This window comes from Drosophila montana, unplaced genomic scaffold (assembly GCF_035044405.1).
Source record: "Drosophila montana isolate Dmon_TW-CO22-7 unplaced genomic scaffold, ASM3504440v1 contig_3218_1, whole genome shotgun sequence".
In the NCBI taxonomy this organism is placed as follows: Eukaryota; Metazoa; Arthropoda; class Insecta; order Diptera; family Drosophilidae; genus Drosophila; species Drosophila montana.
In genome coordinates this window covers 1,006,815-1,029,343 of record NW_026998098.1, presented here as the reverse complement: position 1 = coordinate 1,029,343, position 22,529 = coordinate 1,006,815, and the positions used below count along the sequence as shown (strand labels likewise).

General features: G+C 41.6%; 3 protein-coding genes across 8 annotated transcripts; 2 read left to right on the top strand and 1 right to left on the bottom strand.

Annotated features, from left to right (window-relative positions):
* The first annotated feature begins 1,182 nt into the window (after nucleotides 1-1,182).
* Nucleotides 1,183-7,172, top strand: Rnf146 (Ring finger protein 146). Of its 4 annotated transcripts, XM_064689415.1 has the most exons (5): nucleotides 1,212-1,736; nucleotides 1,801-1,946; nucleotides 3,409-3,562; nucleotides 4,297-4,734; nucleotides 6,276-7,172. In XM_064689415.1, exons 1-5 carry the CDS (start codon nucleotides 1,448-1,450, stop codon nucleotides 6,362-6,364), a joined length of 1,116 nt encoding a protein of 371 aa, XP_064545485.1. In that variant the 5' UTR covers nucleotides 1,212-1,447; the 3' UTR covers nucleotides 6,365-7,172. The 4 variants fall into 4 exon arrangements, with proteins under 4 accessions (XP_064545486.1, XP_064545485.1, XP_064545484.1 ...); XM_064689416.1 differs by lacking the exons at nucleotides 4,297-4,734; nucleotides 6,276-7,172 and adding an exon at nucleotides 3,673-4,276 and having other exon boundaries at nucleotides 1,183-1,736; XM_064689414.1 differs by having other exon boundaries at nucleotides 1,221-1,712; nucleotides 4,297-7,172.
* A 1,434-nt stretch (nucleotides 7,173-8,606) lies between these two features.
* Nucleotides 8,607-17,877, top strand: wnd (wallenda). Of its 3 annotated transcripts, none has more exons than XM_064689406.1 (8): nucleotides 8,607-8,743; nucleotides 9,752-9,981; nucleotides 13,451-13,942; nucleotides 14,004-14,195; nucleotides 14,267-14,920; nucleotides 14,979-15,138; nucleotides 15,202-16,127; nucleotides 16,192-17,877. In XM_064689406.1, the coding sequence occupies exons 2-8, from the start codon at nucleotides 9,815-9,817 to the stop codon at nucleotides 16,601-16,603; spliced, it is 3,003 nt and encodes a 1,000-aa protein (XP_064545476.1). In that variant the 5' UTR covers nucleotides 8,607-8,743; nucleotides 9,752-9,814; the 3' UTR covers nucleotides 16,604-17,877. The 3 variants fall into 3 exon arrangements, with proteins under 3 accessions (XP_064545476.1, XP_064545478.1, XP_064545477.1); XM_064689408.1 differs by lacking the exons at nucleotides 8,607-8,743; nucleotides 9,752-9,981 and adding exons at nucleotides 10,557-10,609; nucleotides 11,039-11,317; XM_064689407.1 differs by lacking the exons at nucleotides 8,607-8,743; nucleotides 9,752-9,981 and adding an exon at nucleotides 10,651-11,317.
* Nucleotides 17,875-22,065, bottom strand: ms(3)76Cc (male sterile (3) 76Cc). Its single transcript, XM_064689409.1, has 4 exons — nucleotides 21,678-22,065; nucleotides 20,410-21,616; nucleotides 19,003-19,614; nucleotides 17,875-18,939 (listed from the first exon to the last, which is right to left on the bottom strand). Exons 1-4 carry the CDS (start codon nucleotides 21,758-21,760, stop codon nucleotides 18,127-18,129), a joined length of 2,715 nt encoding a protein of 904 aa, XP_064545479.1. The 5' UTR covers nucleotides 21,761-22,065; the 3' UTR covers nucleotides 17,875-18,126.
* Nucleotides 22,066-22,529: the final 464 nt, after the last annotated feature.

Here is a 22,529-nt window from a genome sequence, read left to right as displayed (position 1 = left end):
AGAAATGGCACATCGGGTGAGTGGGAATGTCGCTTGAGTTGAGGAACTTGTGCTGCATATTAAACAGTTTTTTGAAAATCAGAGACAAATCAGAGCACGTAACGGTTAACTTCTCTTTTTGCAGCACATTTTTAAATGGCAACAGCGAGTGAGGCACGTGCATTAAACAGCCCAAAGGCCCAAACAACAACAAGAACATGTGTGGAGTAATTTACAAAACTCGTCGACAGTCGCCAGTTGAGTTCGACGCGTTTGTCTGCCCGGGAGCCGCGCAATTAGGCAATTGACCGTGTGTGTGCCAGTGTGGGTGTGTGTCAGTGTGTGTGTGTGTGTGAGTGTGTAATTGACAAAAAATGACATGCAATTGTGGAGAACAGTCGCCCATGCGGCAAAAATAAACCAAAAATTGATTTTCATGTAATGAGTTCAAAAGGGCTGCGTCTGACTGTCCTGTAGTGTAGCTCACCTCCTTTTTTTAGTCCTTTTTTTGCAGCATGCTGGCTGCATATTAAAATGTGCGTGATGCCATGTGACGAACGCTGAAGTTTTTTTTTTTTATTATTATTATTGTTGCCGACTATAAGGGCTGTCAATTTTTATGAAGTTAAAAATTCCCTCATGTGGGGGAGGCAGATTACGAGCTGGGCATTGTGTGCAAAAAGGTGTTGCATGTAATGAAGCGCATAATTTTAATTGGCTTTTGGTTGAATTTGATGTGCTGCAGGTAATATGTAAAAAAGTCAATGTATAAAAACACCACAAACTTTAAATAATAAACAAAGTAAATTAATCGTGCACAATTTTGAATTGAATTTCAAATTCGAAATTTGCGCCATACCCAACACACTAGACTCTTCGCATTGTTCAGCACTAAATATTGTTAATCGCTTTGCTCCTGCTACGTCACAAAACATTGCAAATTCAATGATATTTAATGTTTTTAAATCGCCAAATTAATGAGCCAAATAGATCGCAACTACAATTTTAAAATAAAGTGTGACTTATTTGAAAAGCTTTTTATGTCAAATAAAATCATGCTTAACTTAAATAGTGTCAGCACATCTTAAGAAATATCGTATGTGCATAAATCTATCGAAATATCGATGAGAGTAATCTCAAAATCAACATACCCAGTTGCAATAGTAAAATATTTAAATATTCAAATAACCTGAGCCGTTAGGATTACGAATTCCTCAACGACCAATTACATTCTGGAAATAAGTAGCGAAATAACCGATAGGTAGCAGCTGTTTTTGGTTGGCTATGTTACAGAAATAAAAGATTCCGCGCTGTTAATAACATCACAGCAAATGTTAAAAGTTTTTTGGGTGCCCACAGCTGCGTGTGTGTGTCAAGAAGTAGAGAGCTGCAAAAAAGAAACAACTTTATTTTTGATGCGTTGTGCAAACGCCAGGTTCAGTGAGTGTGCAAATCGCGAAGAAAAATAATGTCGAAACGGCGAGTAACAAGCAGCAACGATGGCGCCAGCAACAATGCGGAGCAAAATGCAACCAATGCCAACAACACCATCATCAATCTAGACGACAGCGACGATGAGGACGACGATACGCAATTTGTGGGCACCGTGCGTCCAAGCATACCAACAATCGATCTCTGTGTGTCACCATCCACCTCGGCAGCAGCGGCTGCCGCTGCTGGTGCTGGTGCTGGTGCTGCTTCTTCTTCTAATGCTGCAAAATCGACTCCTGCAGGTGAATCACTCAAAACTAATACGGGTAACACAAAAAGAAAAATGAAAACAATTACAGTTAATTTTGCAATGTACATTTTATTGTGTAGGCGCCGCATTGGCTGCTTGTAGTGTAACATCTGGCGCCGACGCAGCTGCTCCCACCGCCACTTTGGAGTGCCCAATCTGTCTGCAAACTTGCATTCATCCCGCACGCCTGCCGTGCGGTCACATCTTTTGCTTCTTGTGCGTCAAGGTACGTAGCGCCCCCTCCACTCACAGCCCCTGCCAACCCGGAAACATTTGCGTATGCAAGTCGCATTCTGTTGAAATTTTTGGTCAAAGCTTTCGAAACGCGTGCGCCCAACGCAACGCACGCACCCAGCAAGTTCAAGGTTGCACCGTTGTTAACCCTTGTGGCTGCCCAAATATCGTTGGGCGCGCGCTAGTTTGAATAATTTAATTTAAATTACCTTCCGCATAGCAATATCAAATTGATTTAAAGTCGTTGGCCTTATCGGCTGCTATAGGCGCAATATCCAGTATGTGTTGCGCATACGTCACAGTGTAACATGTTTATAAATTCAAGGCAGCTTAAATTATTCAAGCTAGGTAGTGCCTAGGATAACTAACTTCTTTATTTGATAAGCGCGTATATGACATCAACAGAGAAAGGCATATAAACACAATTAATTGCATTAAATGTGAATTATATGGGCATTTTCTGACAGTAGACAAACATCACCATAATGTTTTATTATCAAAGAAAAAAACTTCTATGTTTTTTGCAAAAATTACGATGTTGGCTGAAAATGGCTGTGACCACGAGTCAAACGAGACCAATCTTTCCAAGATCGGGGCTTATTTGGCCGAGATACAGCGACTTAAAAAACGCGAAAAAAATGCCGTTATAATTTTGAAGATTTTTCGATAATTCGGCTAAAAACGGTCCGATTTTGGAAAGTTATACCTTTTTGAACTCGTACTGATCTCTGGAATCGACTTGCATACCATTTTATTGCATACCCAAACGGAGCGGTGGAGCAGCTGAAGTACCAGTACGAATCTGCTTTAGGGAACGCTCCGCAGTGTGCTGGGGCCCACGCTCTACACACTCTATACACATGACATGCCCACTGGCTCTACAATTGAACTCGTGGATCCACAGGACCTAACCATCGCCACATTTTCAGATGACACAGCCATCTTATCAAGAAATGAATGTGTCTACGAAGCTACTGAAGTCGTGCAGCAATACCTCCACAAACTTGAAATGTGGACTAAACGCTGGAACATTGGCATTAATTTAAATAAACAGCTACAAATACTTAGGGGTGCACTTAGACAGGCGTTTAACCTTTAGTTAACACATCTCAAGTATCACAGGAGCCCTGAAAAGCAGATTAGGCAAATTCAGATGGCTGCTCAACAGTATCTTTAAAAAACAAAGTAAACAAAATATACAAAACCTGCCTAGCTCCTGCCTGGCGATATGGTATTCAAGTTTACGTATTGCTGCAAAATCGCGCCTTACGAAAATGAGGGTGTTTCAAGCAAAAACGCTCCGCTATCTGTCTGGTGCCCCCTGGTATTTATATTTATTAAAGAAAAAAATATAGTTTAACTTAAATACTGTCTCAAGAACTAATGCTATTTATCCAAAAGTAACTTTATACTTAAAACTCTTTAATCTTATTAACCTGTTTTTTTCATTTTAGGGTGTTGCCTACAAAAATCGTCGCTGCGCCATGTGCCGTCGTGAGATTCCCGCCGAATTTCTGGATCATCCGCAACTGGTAAATGGCATCGATGATATTTGTGCCACACGCGCCACCGAGGATGGCTATCAATGGTATTACGAGGGTCGAAATGGTGAGTGCATATTACAATTATTTGGTGGTGGTGTCTGTAACCGCACGCCCATGTAACCCATGCCCATGGCCATGAACCAAATCAAAACAAAAACCCCACACAAACCCTAGGCGGCTGGTGGGCCTACGATGCGCGCACCAACGAAGAAATTGAGATGTCCTACCAGGCATACCAGGCATACAAAATCAATGTAGCCTCATTGCCTTCAACAAAAGCTTCTCCGCCTGCAGTCCCCGCAGCTGCTCCAGTGCCCGAACGCAATCGTCATACGAACTGGAGCGGCGGTCTTGATGCTGACGGGGATCTGGACGAGTTCTTTGATGATGATTTCCAAGGCTTTGCAAATGATGTTGAGGATTGCTCTACAGACAGCAGCTCCGACTATGATATGCAGTATGGAAGTAGTCCCGACGAACCAAGTCGATTAAAGCAGCTCATCTGCGGCCAGTTGTATATCATAGACCTGATCTGTATGACGCAAACGTTGCGCTCGGAGCCCACCAGAAAGCGCAATATAATACGACGCAAGACATCTGAGCCGGCGCCAGGTGTTAAAGGCGTGGCCGGACTGAAACACAACTAATCACAATACTCTTATTAACCCAACCAACCGTCCCTCACATCATCCCAGTCCCCAATGTAATCCATCATAACCATGCTCCCAAAACTGAAATGAAATCTGTAAATGTGATCAAGCCACAAGCGAACCCCAATTTAAACTACTTACTGAACAGGTTGGTGGCAATACGACGATCGCACCAGCCAGGACATTGAGGAGGCCTTCAAAAAGGGCGACAAATCCTGCAGCATACTCGTCGCTGGCTATGTGTACATTGTGGATCTGGAGCAGCTGGTGCAGCAGCGTCAAAACGAACCGTCGCGCTGTCGTCGCGTCAAGCGTGATCTGGCCACCATACCAAAAAAGGGCGTGGCTGGACTGCGCATCGAGGGCAACCAAGTGACCAGTGACACGGTATTCAGTCGTCCCAGCAACCCAACGCCACCGGCTGCCGCTACGGGTGGCCCAGCCACATTTATATCGACTATAGCGGCACGGGATGCGGCCATTCGTATTGCCAGCGACATAATTGGCTCCACGCTGGCGCATGCAGATGAGCTGACACGCGGCATGGCCGCCAGCAATATCAGTGACAGCGCCAATGATCTGAGCGGTGAGCAAACCTTCTCCAATCCACAAACATCCAACACAACAGGTGCAGAACAGCAGTCGCAGGGTACTAGTACGGGTCTGGGTGCTGTTGCTGCTGCCCGTTCGCTTGCCTCCTCGCACTCAAATTCCATACAGGATCTCATGCTCAGCGCCACAGAGGACTTGCTGGACACCACACAACAGGTCATTGAGACCAATCAACATACCATAGATCTCTTCGAGCAGGCCTTGAACGATTTCCAGGCGCTCACCATGCGCAGCTTTGCCGACTCCAGTGATGAAGATGACAATTGCGACAATGATGTTCATGATCATGATATTAACAATGGTGGCGCGGTGGCTGAGCAATTTGAGGCGAGCGAATCACATGATGAGCACAATGTGGGCCATTAGGTTTCCAATTTCTAATCACAATTCCCCAACATAACACAAGTACCGTTTAGCTTAGACTACAAGCTAAAAGCTCGAAACGCGAACGAAGTTCCTTTAGAAATGTCAACATTTCAGAATGTTAACTAGAGAAATGCGAAGCCGCGTACCTGAGATCAATATATCGCTCTATGCGTGAGCAAAAGTAATAAGAAAATGAGTGTAAGAGGAGGAAAGGCTTACAGGGTAACCTACACATAGTGCGTATACGAAATTCCTTATCAATCTGAACCTGAGCAACTATTATCTGTACATACCATACTTGTAATTGTGATTGGAAGCTGTAATATCAACTGGGTCTCTAAAACCAAAGCTCCTAGAAAATCCCCAAACTATCAAAAACAAAACAAAATCACTTTCAGTTCGATAATTACATCAGTTTCGTAAGGCATTGAATATTAAGTTTGCTTTAAAGTACAAACAGAAACTTTAACGTACAGCAACAACAGTAAAAATTATCGTCAAAACACAATATCCGTAGGATTTTTATGGAAATGCTACTCAATCTCATAGGGGGAATATTGCAAGTAAGCAGAGTCCTCTCTAAACACAGTATATAGTATATATGTATATTTATATGTATAAAAAATACTCATAATTAAACCAAAACATTCTATAAAATCCCCCGCAACCGAGCCAATTAAGCAACCACCAAGAAAGCGTAGTGTGAGATGGACAATACATATATTCGATTGGGTTTTAAATGGGTAACTACCTGTACTCGGGTAAATTGACAAGCTTGAGAAGATATTCTTTCAATTCGTACTCAATTCGGTTAATATCTGATCAGGGTAGCTTCACAAGCTGAGAACTTGAAGAATCCTTGAAATATCAAAGTTAGATGTTGCCCCCGTGTTTATATTAATATAAGTCGCCGTTAAGTGCGTTAAAACAAAACATTTCTGTGAAAGTTTTACTTATAATTGTAAAATAAGTTATTATAAGCATTACGTTCAGTCACAATTGAGTTCATACAAGATCGTTAGCTGTATTTTTTATGTTTTTCATTTAACGGTCCTTTTTATGCAGCTCAATTGTGCCTAATCGGAATGCACTTTATAAATGCCTATATTAATGTATATGTATGTATATTTTGTGACTACTGTTTTATAGATTCGATTTGTACCCCGCCATTACTTCTAACTGTGAAATGCCTATTCGTAGCTACCCTTATATCAACGATATTCCTAAAGCTCTACTGAGTTCATGCGTAAGAGCTCCCCATTCCTTCCGGTAATATACAACAAACAAACAAACAAAATCCAAAAATATTTCATGTTTCTCATTAAAGAGCTTATTGGTCATCATATTAATTCAACTTGATAAGAAAACTATGTTAAGTTCATTTTGAATGCCTTCCTTAGCATAGAGAAGTCGATCTCTATCTCTCCTTCTCTTTTCTACCACTCCATAACTATCTGTTCTTTACTTTTGACTGCCTCGCGTTGCGTTGTAATTTCAATCCTCTGATAACCTTAAGAACTTTTTGAGACTTTATCAATTACATTTTTTTCATACTTCGCTAATGGTGGCAGATAGATCATGTACTTATCGAAATCTTTATATAACATTTTGCTTAAACAGATTAAAACATCAGTAAATCAAAACGAAACTGTGCCAAGCGCAAACACTAACAGATATGCATTCTGTTTAGCCAAGAATATGGTGCTGTTTATTATTAACACTAACAGCAAAGTTAATAAACATTAACAGCACGTCACATTTCAGTTCAGTAACTCATTAATTTTGATTATTTTCATATATCATTGATATTTAAATATTAATTAAAATTCATATTGCTCCATTTACGGGGCATGTTATTAGATGTATTTATTATCTTTACCTAAACTTTGAGAAAGAAGATGCTCTATGTAAGACATGTTGATTTATTATATATAAGATTATTGAATATTACTGTATTTATGTTGGAAATAAACATTCTCATTCAACAAAAGTCAAATACTTCAAAACCGATTAAAGCTATATTACAGGAAAAGTATATTAAAACGAGCTTCTTAACTGATTACTTTTATTAAATATCTAATACATATCTTATGAAAACAACAACAATTTATCACACAAAAGGCAACCCCCTTCTAAAGAACTACTCGTTTCCTTGGGTACCTGTACTCGACTTCAAATGAAATCCTTTTTTTATGGTTTTCTTTGTTTGCGAATGGTGCGGGAACCTGGAATCGGCATCGGACCCTGTCCGTCTACAAATGCTTGGCTATTGAGTCATGCGCAATGGACCAAAAGAAAACGCACGCATGCAGCATATTAATTTACTGGACCTCCTGTGCCTGTCGCTGTTGTTGTTGCTGTTGCTGTTGCTGTTGTTGTTAGTGAACAAACAAGAAAACGGGCCACAAGCAACAGGCTTAAAAAAGGGGGCAACACAGCTCTAACAATGTGAGAGTGAAAGAGTTGGGCACTGCGAAAGAGATGGAATAACTGAGCAGCGATCGTAGCTGTCACATAAATATGTTCGGATTCGGGTTTTGGAGAGTTCTTTGGGTGTTGAGTCTGAATGAGTCATCGTTGTTTACATAGAAATTATGCTACCTGCTGCATTTTTTGTCTGTTCTTTTTACCTGTTCTGCAAATATCACGAAATAGGTAAACGTCAACAGCTCTTGTATAACAACTTGTTGCCGCCTCTTATCAGCCAGACAAAGTCGAATACTGCAAGTTTGCGCTCATCAAACTGAGCTGCAGGCAACTGATTCTAATCTTGCAAAATAATTGGGAAGTGTCGCCAAATAAAATTACATTTAAATCTAGCTCTCTAGCTCTGAAAAATTAAAAGTATCTGAATATACGCAAATTAGATTAGCAGGTTACAGAAATGGGAATGTTACATGATTTTATTATGTTCAGGTATATGTTAACATATGTAAATACTGAAAGTTTAAATATTACAACTTAACTTACTTAACAGAGATTCATATTCCTAAATTCCTTTATATGTTAAGAGTTAAAATCAAAAAACAAATTATTCTATACATTTATTTAATCTGAAAGAATAAGATTAACTGCATCTGTTACAATTACATTTTATATGCAAGGATGACGAAAGCTATAGTTTGGAGCTTTTGTAACAGCTTTTAAAAGAGCTTTAACAGTGCTTCGTGATCGCGTATGCTTCGGCTTTAACTTTGGTCAGAAACTTGAGCATAAAGCAACAACAGCAACAGCGGCTTGCAAGTGTTGGTGGTTGTTGCCGCCGACGCTCACTGGCCATGGCTCTCAGTGTCTCAGTTGCGCTCCCTCTCTCGCACACACACATTCGGGCAGGCACATGCGCAGTTCAACCTGTACTCCAAACTGGTTTTGAGGGAGGAAATTGGCCCGCTTGAGCAGCTTGTGGCTGTTGGTACATACCAACTTCTGCTTCTCTCGGCCAGGCAGGCTGAGCGTGCGCCAGTTTTTTTTTTGTTAGTTGATTTGTATCTACCTTTGGTGCGGACGGTTGGTTGGTCGGAACGTTATCTAAAGCGCAACCAAAGGCCAACCAGTCTTTGTATTTGTAAAATTTGTGTTTAAAATTACTGAAAATTGTCACAAAATAACCAAAAAATGTGAGTGAATACATTTGAAATAAAATGCATATGAAAAACTTATTGAAAAATGTGCAAAACTGCAGTGGAGAGTGCAAATAAAAATTTATTGATTTTCTTCAACCGAAGCAACGTACGAAGAAGAAGCAGCAGCAACAGCACAAAAGTATAAGCTGCGCTGTAAGGTTTCCAATCGAGTGTGAGAGACCGTGCGTGCGTGTGTGTGTGTGTGTATACATATATGTGTGTGCGTTGCGTTGGTGTGTGTAGCAAAATTTCGTTGTAGCTGCTTATTGTTGTTATGTTCTAGCCAAGTCAAAAGCACGGCACCAAAAAAAAGCAAAAAGCAAACGGCGAAGCAGAAGAAGTGGAATACAAATATACATAGCCATATACATGAGCACATGTATTTATGTGCGTGTGTGTGTGTGTGTTTGTTCTTTTGTGCAATTTGCCATTTTAAGGCATACAAAATAGCAGCGCTGCATTTGAAAGTGAAATGTGAATAACTGTTAATTTTTTTTATGTAAAAAACATTGTATATTTGTGAATGATTATGTGACAAGTGACTGCACTTGAAATTTGTTTGAGAGGCACCGCTACGTATTCTCCTTCTTATACTTTATCACGCGCTTCCGCGGTGGCTTAAAGCTTTACTCTCACTCCCCGTCTCCCTATCTATCTTTCTCTCTGCTTGCGTTGACGTTTGCGTGGGTCGGTCGTCGACGCCGTCCCCAACCTCTGTTGTAATTTTTGCCGTTTTTTGCTTTTTGATTTATCGTGAGGGGGGGCTGACGCCAATGCTACTGAATGTGCTTGCATCCCCCCTTAGTGCTAGCACCAACACACATACATGCATATGTATATGCGCGCATCCTGCGAGTGGGCGTTTGACGTCGTTCGGCTGAGTTATTGATTTTGTGATGTTTCATTGATAAAATTGCTTACAAGTGTGCAAGTGTGTGTGTCCAAGCTGTAATTTGCACTTACTGATTTACCTTTAAATTTGTGCTCCTGTTCCCTTCACAGCCTACCTAACCAGCATGTAGTAGGACAATAAGAACTGTAACTCAAAAAAGAAATTAACGGACAATGCAGCCATTTAGCGACAGTTTAAGCAAAAGTCGTGATGATTTGGTCAATGTCGCCGCCTCCAGGCAGCAGCAGAAGCAGCTACAACAGCTGCACTACAGCAGACGGAGACATCATGGAAGCAGTCCTAACTTATCGTTGGATCAAACCGATAATTTGCGCAGAAGGTAGGTTATCAAACATGTTAAATTGCCCTTAGAAATTAACAAAATAGTTATTGACCAAGGTCATGTCCGCTTGGGATATTTTGTTAGTAATTAGACGTATCAATTTTGTTTGCTTACAATGAAATATAGAGCCTGCACAACAAAAATATGTACCATTGGACCTGCACACATATATACACCTGTATTATATCAATACAAATTAAACACGTGAAAATGTGTGTTGCATTGAAATGATAAACAAAAACAAACATAGAAAGGCCTAAACGGGCCAATTAGAAGCTTCCTTATTATATACCATATGTATGTATGTATGTATATATACCCATACCCTGGCGCCCAGTAGCGAAATCACACACACCTGCGTCAGAAACTGGTTTCAAAGCTTCGTTGGACCAGCCGCATGCTACCCAATGCAAGCACTTCCCAAAGTTGGTCACTCTAACAATAATAAAACTTGATAACAATGAACGTGCAAAAGAGAGAGCAAGCGAGCAAGAGAGTGCAAAGCTGTGCTGATAATGTGAGCGCTCGTTTGGTCGCATGCTCCAGCGCTCACGCTCGCAATTTAGTACGCGAAAATCAATCGTTTCAGATGGTTGTCGCGGCAAGACAGCGTGTCAATCAAACTGTGAGCCTGCCTTAATGTGTATAGTGTGTGTGTGTGTGTGTGTGTGTGCAGACAACAATAACAATAACGCTGCTTATCGCCAAATCAGTTGCTAACTTGTGCATGTGTGCAGAAGTGGCGCAGTTTTTGTTAAATTTGTGCAAAAAATCATGAAATTAAGTGTTACATACACGAACAAAACGAAAGTGTTACGCAGACAGTTCTTCTTGGTCTTGTAATTGACGCAGCAACAACAACAACAACAACAATAAAAGCAAAACCATTTACCTTGACGTCATTTTTTTTTTTGAGACGACAAAAACGCCAAAAACGTATTTGTTGCTGTTGTTGCTTGCTTTGGTTTGGTGGCTGGCCGTGCTTGGCACGAAGCAAACGAACGTTTTTAATCAAAACTTGTTGTTGTTATTATTCTCGCTGGGGTTTATACAGTGCGTAAAAAACGTCTGGCGGCGACCGCTAAAAGAGCGAGTGTAAAAATTTGCATTAATGCAGCACCACGATGTCGCATTAATGAATGAGTTTGTAAACAACAACACCAACAACAAAAGGCAAAAGTGCGGTGGCAAGAAAACTAATTGCAAAAACAAACACAATTAACCGTGAAAATAAGCGCGAAAGAAGCGAGCACAAAAACATCACAATGGTTTATTATATACCAATGTTCGGACGTACTGACCCGCCGGATAAAATTATAACAAAGGAGAAAAGGTAAACATAGGCTTGGTGAAAGGGATAACGATTAGAGATCACAGTTCGCGCCTATCGATTGTCATTTTCACTAGTGATGTTTGCTTTACTAATGTAAAATCGATCTCTTGCCAACACTACAAAAAATGTAGGAGGCCCAGTCCGCTGACTCACGGCACTAAATTACCGTTATGCGTTGCACTTGCTGTGCTTAGCAAAAAGAAAAAGAAGCCCAAACTAACCAGGTTTCCGCGTTCTATGAACTGCGCGTCACCAGCCACAACAACAACAAAAGGTCAAAACGTGCTGTTGCAGCGATTTATTAATGCGTTTAAATTTCATAAATAATTAAAAGGTTTTTGACATTAGTTCTGTGCTGGCGACGGCGGCGGCGGCGTCGTCGGCGGCATGTGAACAGAACGCATCGCTCCCACAGGCGTCAGAGGTGCGAGCGGGATGTCTATACATAACATTCGCTGGGAACAAAATCTGCACAGAACGGTAGATGATTTTGCTTGTGTAGGTGTCCAATATATGTGCGTATCTATGTGTGGGTACCAAACGGCAAGCAACAGGTGATTTTGCGTGTTCGCGCACGTCGCTTCAATTGGACAGCCCAATCACACTTTTTACCCCTTGTTGATTGTTATTGTTGTGATAAATGTTTTTCACCTGAATAAAAAATGCTGCGACAGCGGCTGTTAAGCTTACTATTCGTGCTGATGCTCTCTCTTTCTCTATATTTCTCTCTCTTTCACTCACACTTTGTGAATGGTGTTTTTGTTTATCTTATCGCATGCAAAAAAAAACACAAATTCCGTGCACAAGCGCGACAGGAAAGTTGCCACTGTATGAGTAAACACACACATGTGTGTGTGTGTAATTATAGGAGTATGTGTGCCTGTAGGTTTTGCTTTTGCGAGGAACTATCAGAGGAGTGATCACTTTTCTCTTTTACGTACATAAATATTTATACACATGTTTGTGTGTAAGTGGGAAACATTATCACCTATGTGTAAATTTAGAATACCCCGAAACATTTTGATTATCTTATGGAATTGATTTATTATAGCGTTTAGCTATGTAGCTTTTGTCGGGACTTAAAGCTTACTGAACTAAACTAGCATTGGATTAATCGTATTCGCATATATCAAAATTAAATACTGAATGTAGGCCCCTTAGTATATATATGGAACTGTTTGTCCTGACTAACTGACTGATTGGTGATTTACTGGATGTTCACGCTAAGACGTAGTTTTGGAAAATTCTATTCGTAAGTGTGAAAAAATCTCGAAAAACGGTTGAATGAACCTTTTTGATTTACCAACCGAGCGGCCTTAAACTCATTTTCAAAGGTCTTTGTACAAATTCTTTTGAGTGGTGTTTCACACTTTTCGGAAAATCCATCCAGACTTGATGGAAATGGGGTTCGAAGATCTGGTGGGCGAGGTTGCGGGCTTAAACCCATTTTCAGGGATTGTACTGAAAAATCATTTGGGACATATTTCAAGTTTTTCACAGAATTCAAGCCTACTCGCTGGAAATGCGATTTTAAGTTTTCTCTGATTGGCTTGACACTTTTTTCTAAAGCCCTACATAAGATCTTAATAAATACGTGTAATAAATACTGTAGTCAATGTGCGGAAAACAGTTGTATGAAACTTAATAGTTTATCATCCGATTGGCTTCAAAATTATTATATGACTTTCGACAAATCCTCGGGCAAGGCCGAAAAACAACCCGTTAGTATATATAAATATATATGTATCTTTAAACTGAAAGTCTTTAGATATATATCCAAAAGTATATATAAAGTGTTCATGGATATCTATTAGTTATCTCTAATTCGTTTTTATTTATATCCAAAACAGTCTGTTAATTTCCCCCAATATCAAATTTGTTAATGAATTTTCATAATTATCAATTCGACTACTATTTCTGATATAAACAGACAAACCGCTAATAATTGGACATTTTTAAAGCCGTCCAATTTTCTTAGTTTCAAAAAAATCCTACAGTTTTAACGTGATTAAACCCTCAACCAAATGGGAAGGTGAATGAAATAGTGCAATTTAAATTTGCAACGTTAACTAAAATGATCCTTTTTTAAATCCTTTAATAACATCAATTTTTGTATATTGCTTGCATTTATAGTATGGTCTGCCTGCAGGACGAGTTTGGTCACCTGGGACTAGCTGCCACAGATCTGCCTTTTAAAACAGCTGACCTTGATTCTTCGGCACCGCAGCACCACAACAACTATGCGGAGATCACGGACAGCAGTGCGGAGAACACGTGCCAGCAACGCTGGCCACCACATGCGGGTGGTGGTGGGTTGGCCAGTGCCTTTGGGCATCCGGACAAGCCCATCGGCTGGATGTATGGCCTGCTGGGCTGCATGAAGCCTGTGCTATCCTTTATAGGCAAGGCGGGTGTTATCGAAGTGAAGAACCAGCGCGCCGAAGACTGGGAAATACCCTTTGAGTCCATTACGGATCTGGAATGGTTGGGCAGCGGTGCCCAAGGCGCGGTCTTCAGTGGCAAGTTAAAGAACGAAATTGTGGCTGTCAAGAAAGTGAAGGAACTGAAGGAAACGGACATCAAGCACTTGCGTAAGCTGGATCATGAGAATATTATCAAATTCAAGTGGGTAGCGGTAATATTATAGATTTGAACTAGATGATGAACATAAGATTTGTCTTTGCAGAGGCGTTTGCACCCAATCGCCCGTATTTTGCATCATCATGGAGTTCTGTCCGTATGGCCCGCTGCAGAACATACTGAAGGAGGAGCAGGTCATGTTGCCGTCCCGTTTGGTCTCTTGGTCCAAACAAATAGCGCTGGGCATGCAATATTTGCACTCGCATAAGATCATACACAGAGATCTGAAAAGTCCCAAGTGAGTTGAGAAAATGGAATTCTAAAGCAAAATGAAGCTCTGAATATTCTCAATTCTCTTGAATCCCTCAGCATACTGATTAGTACAAACGAAGTGGTGAAGATCAGCGACTTTGGCACCAGTCGCGAATGGAATGAGATTAGCACTAAGATGAGCTTCGCGGGCACTGTCGCCTGGATGGCGCCGGAGGTCATTCGGAACGAGCCCTGCTCCGAGAAGGTCGACATTTGGTCGTATGGCGTGGTACTCTGGGAAATGCTCACCTGTGAAATACCCTACAAGGATGTCGACTCATCGGCCATTATTTGGGGCGTGGGCAACAACTCGCTCAAGCTGCTGGTGCCCAGCACCTGTCCCGAGGGATTCAAGCTGCTCGTTAAGCTCTGCTGGAAGAGTAAGCCACGCAATCGGCCCTCGTTCCGGCAAATACTCAGCCATCTGGACATTGCCGGGCCGGAGTTGTTGCGCAAAACAGAAAAGCAATATTTCGAGACGCAAAAGTCTTGGAAGGAGGAGGTGCGCTGCCATCTCAAGGAGATCACACAGAATGGCACCAGCATACACAAATACGAGCAGGATTTGATCAAGCGACGCACCGCCGAGTGGCGTCACGCCCAGGACATTCGCATGGTCTACGAGGACAAGCTGCAGAAGACAAATCAATTGTTTTTCGAGCTAAGCGAATGCATGACACAGCTGCAGGAGAAGGAGAAGGAAATTGCCGAGTAAGTTGAAGATCTCTCCTGCGAATTCTCATTACTAATTATATTAATTATTTTCCAGGCGGGAACGCAAATTGCCCGGTTCCGGCTACAAGCCCACGCGGCGTTTGGGCAACACACTCAGGAAAATGCAACATTATCGACGACGACTGAATGCGCCACCAGCACAACAAATCCAACTACAGCAATCCTCAACGCCCGATCCCGAGACCACGCCAGAGGTAAGTCCATGTTTACGCATATCTACGCAACTTCAATTAATTTCCTTTTGTTTTACGCTTCAGAGTCCCGTCAAGTGTGTGCTGTATGCGCAACTGGATGGCAATTGCCAGCCAAAATCCTATTGTGCTGTGGGCACCAGTCTTGTCGTCGGCGGCAGCATGTCCAATAAAAATAAGAAGACTTGGCGTCATCGACGCAATGGCTCTGGTTCCTTTGCCGCCCCGCCCAAGTACAGTCCTACGCGCGATCGTCGCTATCAGAGCGAGCCTGAGAATCGCAAGGTTCAATTGATCGAGCGGCAAACTCAAACGGATGCCATGGATGTCAGTGAAACGGATATAAGTCCCAGCGCTGAGCATCCAACTGATGTGCCGCCTCCCAATCATCGCCAGCTGCCGATACAGCTTCAACGCGTCCAACAGCTGGCTGCCGCAATGGCGCAGGCTAAGGTTCAGGGTAGCCAGGTTCCAGGCAGCAGCGACAGCAACTCAACGCCAGCCAATGCCGCTTGTCCATCGAATGGCAACTCGCTGAGCAACAGCGAGCTGACCTATCAGGATGCCTGCTCCAGCCCCGATCAGCTCATTGACGACGTGATGAACAGCAACGAACGCCTAGACATAACTGAGTGTTACAGCGACAATGAAAATCTCGAGCGTTTGGGCCGCAAAGTCATCGAATTCATCAACGAGAACCGCCTTTCCATACAATCAAATGCCACTGAAAATGGTAATGGCGGAAGCGGTGGCAGTGGACACACCACAACGGCGCCGGAGCTGCGTGATGTGGGTGTGAACAGCAGTCCCTGCCTGAGTCGCTGCAGCAGCACGCAGAGCAGAAGACAGACTAGGCAGCAGCTGGCGGAGAATACGACAGTGAGCACCAGCAATGCCAATGGAGATTCCTTGCAAGAACCTTTGGGTGAGGATAGCTGGTCAGATGAGGAGGGTGAAGATACCGACTATAATTACGCGCTCCGCAGAAGAAGGTCTGTTTATTATTGTCGGGCCGAAGATCATGTCCAGGTAAACTGAACTCTTACATTTTTACAGCATTGGACGTCTGCCCATTGGACGCGGCATGCGGCCGAGACGCAGCTATAAGGCGCCCTTGTCCCAAAAGATTGCCATACATAAGCGCAACGTGGTCATCGTATCCGATGAGGAGAACACCTCCGAATACAGTCATTCGCCCTCGAGCCAACACTCAACGCTAGAAAGTAATACGGATGTGCCGGCAGCTTTGAAGCAGACACAACAACAACAACAGCAACTCAAAAACGCAACCAACAGTTCCAGCGAGGCCGAATCAAGTGACTCCAGCGAAGAGGAACTGGATGTGGAGGATGCGACCAAGCCGAAAACTGCGGCAACCGCTTCAGCGTTACCCATGGGCGCCACACGCAGCAGCGATATTATATCCATACCGACATTTGAGGCTGATGGCGCAGTTAATATGGTTTAACCTAGTTACGCATAGCCTAAGTGAATGCTCCTACAACAATTAACCGAAATCAACTATCTCTCTATATACTCAAAAAACCCCCCCAAAAAACTGTATGGTATTATCTATGTCATATGTCATACATATATGTATCTTCATGTCCGATATCTGTGTGCATCGTCCCTTTAGTTTATATAATATGGAAAACAAATTGAAGCGTTGATCGCTTCATTTTATGTTATTCCATAACCTCAGTCTTAACCTCCATGTTCACTTTAAGGGTTTGGGGCAAACTTACCTATTTGTTTGGATGCAATTCCTATGCTGAACGTTTATGATTTATGTTTTGTTTAATTCTGTATTCGGTAGGCTGCCTTTGTAATATATTTTTTTTAAAAATGCCGTAATTGTACATTTAATTTAGTCATTAGGTAGATTTCAATCTTAAGAGCTTAACCGCAACACGCTCCCAACTACAAAAAAACAAAACAAAAACCAACAAAACAAAACAAAATCAAACCAAAACAGAAACAAAAAAAATGTAATAGAGTTGGCCTCAGGCAATATATAGGAAAAAGTGAAATATATATGTGTAACGCAAAATAGTCAGGGATATTTTTTATATAACGAAATTTGCTAAGAGATCGAGGAAAATGTTTTTTAAAGAAGCGCATAATATAATTTTGTAGCTCGCATTGGAATTACTTCAAAAACACATTTGAAGCAATTCCATTTCCGGTACTTACTTTTTCGATATGCACAAAATTCAAAGCTTCAGTGCCTTAAAGCAAATATTTGAGAATCGACAAAAACAAAAACAACAAAAAAAATAAAAATAAAAAAAAACAACTATATAGTAAAAATATAGTTTGAAAATCTGTAAAATAGCTGATGACCGCGGCTATGACGTGGAACATGTGCGCTTTTATATTCCTCCCACTCTATAAAAAGAACTATTAAACATTTGCAATAATAGATCCCATAAATTGTCCGCTTTATTGAAATTCAAAATGATTCCAATCAAAAGCGCACATCACGCTGCATACAAAAGAAAATCTATATATACATACATATATTATTAAAAAATAAAAACGAATTACAAATTTAAAATATTTCTATATACACTCAATAATATACACACTATATATTTACACACTAGTTGGATGTTTAGCTATCATAAGATGCGTCGCATGCAAACATTTCCCTACATTATGTAAATTCCATATTAAGTTTAAATTTAACGACTCATACGAATTAGCTGTAATCTTAATTAAAACCAAAACCGAAAAAAGTAATCATTTAAGATATGTATTTACTGATCGACCTTCAATAGATTTATACATGGTTCACTTAGAGGCTTCCCTTTTCGAGTAAGCCCTGTAAATCGTCTGAATCTTTTACGAGTCTTTATAATCACACGTGAGATACCCCAGATTCATTTACATTCCCATTGAATTAAATGGATCGTATTTACAAGACAACAGATTTGGAAGTTTCAAAATGTTAAAAGGAAAAAAAAATTTAAAAACCGATTTTATTTGCATCTATGTTCCACGACCCAGGAACTGCTCGAACTGCGGTGAGGACTGACCCAGTCGAGTGCGCAGCATTCTCAAAGCTTTCGTTTCCCGTGAGTCAATCATAAAACAAACCACCTCATATTGTGTCTGGAAGGGCAACAGGCCGGCGGTGCCATTGGTCAGATCCAAATGTCTAAAGCGATCAATGTTGCAGGTGCAACCATCGAATACGTAAAACCCTAAGCAATTTGGCGAATCTCGAGTCCGGTCGGGCTGCTTAAAGACCACATAATTGCCCCAAGGAGTTATGGTGAGCACCCGTTTGGTTACTTTGAAGGCGGAGTCCAGCAGACGGTTCAGGCTCTCCATGGTGCCGCTTTCGGAACCAGCGACGGCCAGATTATGCGGATATTTGGTATAAACGGGATAGGATATCGATCCAGTTTCAGCACCTGCCTCCAAATGATGTTTATTCTGTGGCGCTGCAACGGGCTGACAGCTCGTCGAAGCATCGGCAGTTTCTGTCTGATTTGAGGTATACTTTGAGCATTGGCAGCGACTGCAATTATCAAGCCTGAACTGTCTAACATTGATGGGGCGATACCTGGCACAGAGCTTGGCGTCGAGTTCGGAAAACTTATCCTCCGCCAGAGGCGTTTCCACATGCTGCGGCACTTTGGTGCTCATATTTCTAGTCGGTGCTTTCATTTCCGTTTCGATTGGCTTGGATCCAATCGCAGGACCGGACTTTTGTTTATTTCGCGAAGCGCTCAGCTTATCTTCCACTTTGGTAGACCCACTTTTTTGACGTATTGTTGCTTGCTTTTTGGCCGGCGACTGTCGGGAAGTAGTTTTGGAGTATAGTATTATCTCAACTGATACTTCAGAATTTCTACTTACCGGTTGCCGTTTAGCACTTGGTTTCGCAATTGGAGGCTTGCTTTTAGTGGCTTGCTTGGCAGGCCTTATAATCTCCACCTCCACCTGCTCCAAGCCACCCCCATCCTCACCAGAATATTGAGTATCGACCGTAAAGTTGACTGTGTCTTCTGTCGTACTTATCACATCCGGCTCATAGTCGCTTATCTCAACCAGGAGCTTATCACAGGGGCACAGCTGCTGTGGGAAATTGATGGGCTCGTTGAGCGGCTTTACCACACAGTAGGCATCATCGGGCGTTGGCTTCAATGCCAATCCTTGGGGGCACTTTGCTATATTCTTGGTGCGCAGCACGTGAATATGAAAGGTCGAATGCCGATTGGACTCCTTAAGCAGTTGATGAAATACATTGAGCATGGTAGTCAAATCCCGAAACATGCGCACCGTGGCCCATTTGACGGAGTTGTTACCATCTTTGGTCGCCTTCTGACCGACCACTATATGCCGATAGGGATCGAGCAAATAGTAAAAGTTGTCCTTGCACCACAGAGCATACATTTGATTGTTGATCTGGAACAAAGCGTTGCCAAAGTCCCTCAGGATATGGCGGATGTTATATTCAAAATCGCTGCCCTAAACGGAGATTGTTGGATTTGACGAAAAACAGTTTGAAAAAGTTTGTCGAAGCAAATACTTATGTATATTGGAAAAGAAAAAAGGTACTATTATAACAAAATTCCCAAAATATAATTATAATAATATAATATAATTCCTAACAGGAGAAACGCAGTTAATATCAATTAAGAAACGCAGAAAAAAGAAACATAGAAGAGTTCGAGGACAAAAACCAAATATAAGGAACCCAATAATATAAAAAAAAAGGATCAGCTTGGGAACCTACTTTCCTGGATCCATAAACGCAACCTGCATGTGTCATATGTTTCGAAAATGTAAGTCAGACAATTCGATTTAAATTTGTAATTGCCCGTTCTACTGAAAATAATGCCTGTAATACATATTTTCATACAGAAATCGAGGGCTAAATTTGATCTCTATCCAAAATTTGCATCTATCAAATATGGTTAGATTAATCCAATAGTTGGGATCTAAGCTATTTAAGCTTTGGAGCTGAGTCTAGTTAAAAAAGTTTTTTATTTTACTAAACTGGCTTTGAACAATAATTTCGGTTCGGTTCGGGTTTCGGTTCAGATGGTTATTGAAGGCTTGGTTCATATGAAAAAGTATGAACTCGGACACGGTTGGATCTAAGCCTTGAATAAATATAATAAAAATATCAATTGGAGACAAAAATGCGTAGAAGAAATTGGGAGAAATTATTTGTTACGAAAAACTATAATACGATTATAAGGAAGAAGACAACCCACAAGCTATGGAACCACCCGCAATTTGAATAGAATAAGCGCCCACCTGATAAGTGAAGCCACAACGCCATTGGCCACTGGAGATTTCCGGCATAAGCTTTATCTCCGCAACAAACTGTCCAAGGCGCAGCTGTGTGGGAAACTTGTCCAGACTAATGGGCAAACGATCCTTCACATTTGCGCCCCAGCAACTGCGGCAGAGCTCGACACCATAGCAGATGAGGCGATCAAACATGTTCGTATTCCATGAGGCGGGATGATCGATGTGGGATGCCAATATGCCAGCCACGCCCACAATAATGCTGCAGCAATTGCGCACTGCTGCCTCCGGATTGAGCGAGAGATGCAGATTGCTCTTGAGATAGGCATAATCATTACTGATGACTTTATACTCAAGGTCGCGCTGATTGGTATCCCGCAGAAATGTCCGGCCATCGGGGGTAACCAGTCGCACCACGGCCAGCTCACGTATGCTAAACTCGCCGTTCGGATTATCGTCACTTCGATTGCTTATCAGATGGACAACATTGTCCAGGGTCTGTAGACAGACCAGCATGGCCACACCAGGTCGAACGCTGACCAAATCATCGGGTCGCCGACCCTTAACGTCCATCACAAAGTACAACAGGCGCCGCCGCCAGATCAGCAGATAGCCCGCCTTGTGCAACAGCAGGCAGTAATGGGCATTCTGAAAGAAGCTGCGCATCACCTGTTTAAGATTCTTCATAATGTGCGGTGGCCGCAGATCCATTGCCTCGTCCTCATTGCCCAAATAGGGCGACCTTAGTTCGAGTGTGAAGTCATGGCCCTCCAATTTGAAACTGCGCTTGATGTGCTGCTCAATGCTGCTGTAGATGGAGGACTTGTGCTGTGGCCCATCTGCGGTGTCCTCGGAGCTAGTTTGGAATAGCTCTTCACCCTCGATGAGCAGTTTATCAATGTTCTCGGTGCGCCACTCCTCCTCGGGCAGTACGTAAATCAAAGCGAACGCCTTGAGATACGTGGCAAAGTCCTGGGCAATTGTTGAGGCATGCAACTCCTCCTCGAGGCAATCGCAGCGTCGCACTAAAGGCGCATGGGAACAGGTTAGAGCTACGGCCGAGCCCATCGAATCGGGTTCCACATCGCAGCGATTTTTCAATTTACATTCCTTGCAATTCATTTTAATGCGGCTTTTCGGGTTCTTTTCATTTCTCTCTTTGCAGACTTTGTCATGATTGGGTTCATCCAAGCTGTGGCCCAGGTACTTACAACTGGGCGGAAGAGATATGTTTTAGGGACTTGTAGGTTTACATTTGTGTCCATATTACACACCTGAGATTCTCTCCATTCTTGTTAATGATTGAACAATTCTGACTGCATTTGACACTATTTTGCCACTTTTTCATAAATGACATATTTGCAAAATTTGGAAAACCAATATTTGCATGTATACTAATTTTTTTCGTTTTTTATTTGTTTTTTTGTGGAATTCCAAAGATTGGTTAATAGGACAACAAATAGAATAGTTTTTAATTTTTAGAATTTTAAATTTCTCTGTTGAGTTTAAACACAAATACAAACATCTAATTTACATTTTTTATTGTTGTAGGTACACCTCGGCAATTCTCAATAACTATTTGTAATCCCAAACGTGAACATTCGGCTATCTTTGGCACACCGAAGATTAATCACCCCTTTATTACTAGGGCTAACGATGAGGTATTTGACGAGAATAATGAGGATTGTAATTGCTGAATTTGGTAAAGGTAACTTGATAAACTAAAAGGATTTTCACTTAACTAAAGCGATTAATTTCCAAAGAAACACAGACGGACACAGGGACATGACTTTACAATTTATAGGAAGATATGAAATGAAACAAAATTAAACTACCCCATAAAAGGGTAGAAAACTGAATTTAATTTATGATCTTTAACGGATGTTTATTTGATTGGTCGATTAATTTCAGAGCTTTTAAATAACTAATACAATCGATTTATTACAGTTATCGATTAATATTGTGTCTGTATGAATCGATATCGCGCATCGCAATGTATGACAACATCGTCTGCATAAATCCAAAACAAACAATTTATGCAAATTATGACATATTAAATTTATTGACAATTCTCCGTTTTAATTTCCCCACAAAAGAACGTCCAATAGAGTCTAGAGTGGTGTCTA